This window comes from Oxyura jamaicensis, chromosome Z (assembly GCF_011077185.1).
Source record: "Oxyura jamaicensis isolate SHBP4307 breed ruddy duck chromosome Z, BPBGC_Ojam_1.0, whole genome shotgun sequence".
Classification (NCBI taxonomy): domain Eukaryota; kingdom Metazoa; phylum Chordata; class Aves; order Anseriformes; family Anatidae; genus Oxyura; species Oxyura jamaicensis.
Genome location: NC_048926.1, coordinates 64,684,337 through 64,686,041, shown reverse-complemented (window position 1 = coordinate 64,686,041; position 1,705 = coordinate 64,684,337). Strand labels below are relative to the sequence as shown.

The window sequence follows — 1,705 nt, the reverse complement described above, 5'->3', positions numbered from 1 at the left end:
CCGGAGGGCGGCTGGTAGCCGGCCTGGAACCAGTGGCGAGCGCCGGAGCCGCGGGTGCCGCCGTCGGGCTGCGGGTGCGCGGCGGCCGGAGGGCGGCCGGCGGCGCCCCGCGGCAGCGAGGCGTTGTTGCGGAGCAGCAGGATGGGGCTGCCCGCCTGCTCGGCCGCCTGCCGGCGCCGCGGGGGCTGGTACTGGGAGCCGAGGCTGAGCAGGCTGTACACCTGCCCGTTGTTCTCCCACTGGATCCGCTGCCTCCAGGCGGCGGGGGGCGGCGGGGCGGCGGCGGGGCGGCGCGGCGGCGGCTGCTGCTGCTGGTGCTGCTGCTGCTGGCAGCCGGCGGGCCGGAGGCAGCTCCAGTAGATGCACGCGTGGAGCTGGGCGAGCAGGAGCCCCGGCCGGGAGAAATGCATCTTCTCGGCGCTCGCAGCGGGGGCAGGCAGCTGAGAACGGGGGGCGAGAGGGGGGCGAGGGGCGCCCCGGTGCCGGGAGAAGGGGCGCCGGCCGGGCCGGGCCTCCGAGGAGGATGAGGAGGAGGAAGAGGAAGAAAGGCGGGGGGCTCCCGGTCGCTCAGGAGCGGCGGCAGCCGGGCGGTGCCATCGGGCAGGTCGGGCCGTCGGGAGGGAGCCCGGCCCGGGGGAGGCGGCGGGAGCGGCTCCTCTTCTCCGCGGTATTTATAGGCGAGGGGGTGCGAATGGGAGCCGGAGCAAACAACCAGCCTCTCACCGTCCTCCGGCCCGCGCGGGCGTCTGCAGCGAGGGAAGGCGGAGGAGGAGGAGGAGAGCAGGGACTTTAAACTCGCTGGCACGCTCGCAAAGTTACACAAGCCCCGCTGGCTGCGCCCCCGCTATTTGTTCACGTAATGCGGCTGGAAACGTGCAGCCCGGACGGCTCCCCCGCCGCCACCGCCCCCCGGCCGGGCGGGGGAGGCCGGAGGGGGACGGGGCACGGGGCTGGGCGGTGGCGGGACCCCGGTGGGCAGAGCCCAGCCCCGCCGGGCCGGGCCGGGCCGTGCTGAACCGAGCCGAGCCGGGCCGGGCCCGCGGCGGGCGATCGCGCTCAGACACACGTAGGCTGCCAGGCGGCGGGCCCGCGCCAGAGTTATGCCGTGGGGCAGCGCCAAAGTATGCAAAGGAAAAATGCTATTAGCTCATCAGCGCTGGAGAGACTCGAAACGGGGTGGCGGCGAGGGGGAAGGGGCCGCTAGCGAGAGGTGAAACACGGTTCTGGAAAATGCGCTGGGCCGGCCGGCACACCGCCCCGGCCGGGGCAGCGGCTTGGGGGGGACCGGGGGGGGTGTAGTGTCGGGCCCGGATAGCGGAGCTCCTTAACGAGCTGCTAATTAGGAGAAAACCTTAATCAAACGAGCAGCCCCTCGAGAATCGAGCGCTGCCTTTCTAAGTGTGAGTCACGCGAGGAACGCGCTGGCGGCTGCTCGCCGAGAGCCAAAACCCGCACGGCCGGGACCGGCACCGGGACCCCTGCGGCCGGTCCCGGGCCGGTGGCGGGGACTCGGCTCGGGGCACCGGGCCCGGATCCCCCGCAGCCTTTGCCAAGGGCCTCCGGCCGAGAGTCAGACGGAGGGGCAGAGGGGAGGCTGCCACCACCACCACCACCACCAGTCAGCCCTACACTGACACCTCAGTGCTGGGGTGTTTCCCCCACCACCATCACCGCCACCACCATCAGCACCACCACTGGTCCCACA

At 73.1% G+C, this 1,705-nt stretch overlaps 1 protein-coding gene across 1 annotated transcript in view; it reads right to left on the bottom strand.

Moving 5' to 3' along the window:
- The window catches only part of LOX (lysyl oxidase), a 9,158-nt gene extending 8,291 nt beyond the window's left edge, over window positions 1-867 (bottom strand). Inside the window, exon 1 of the mRNA XM_035309970.1 lies at window positions 6-867. Coding sequence (XP_035165861.1) covers window positions 6-410 — 405 coding nt within the window. The 5' untranslated portion in view covers window positions 411-867. The remainder of the gene's footprint in view (window positions 1-5) is intronic.
- Between the last annotated feature and the right edge of the window lie 838 nt (window positions 868-1,705).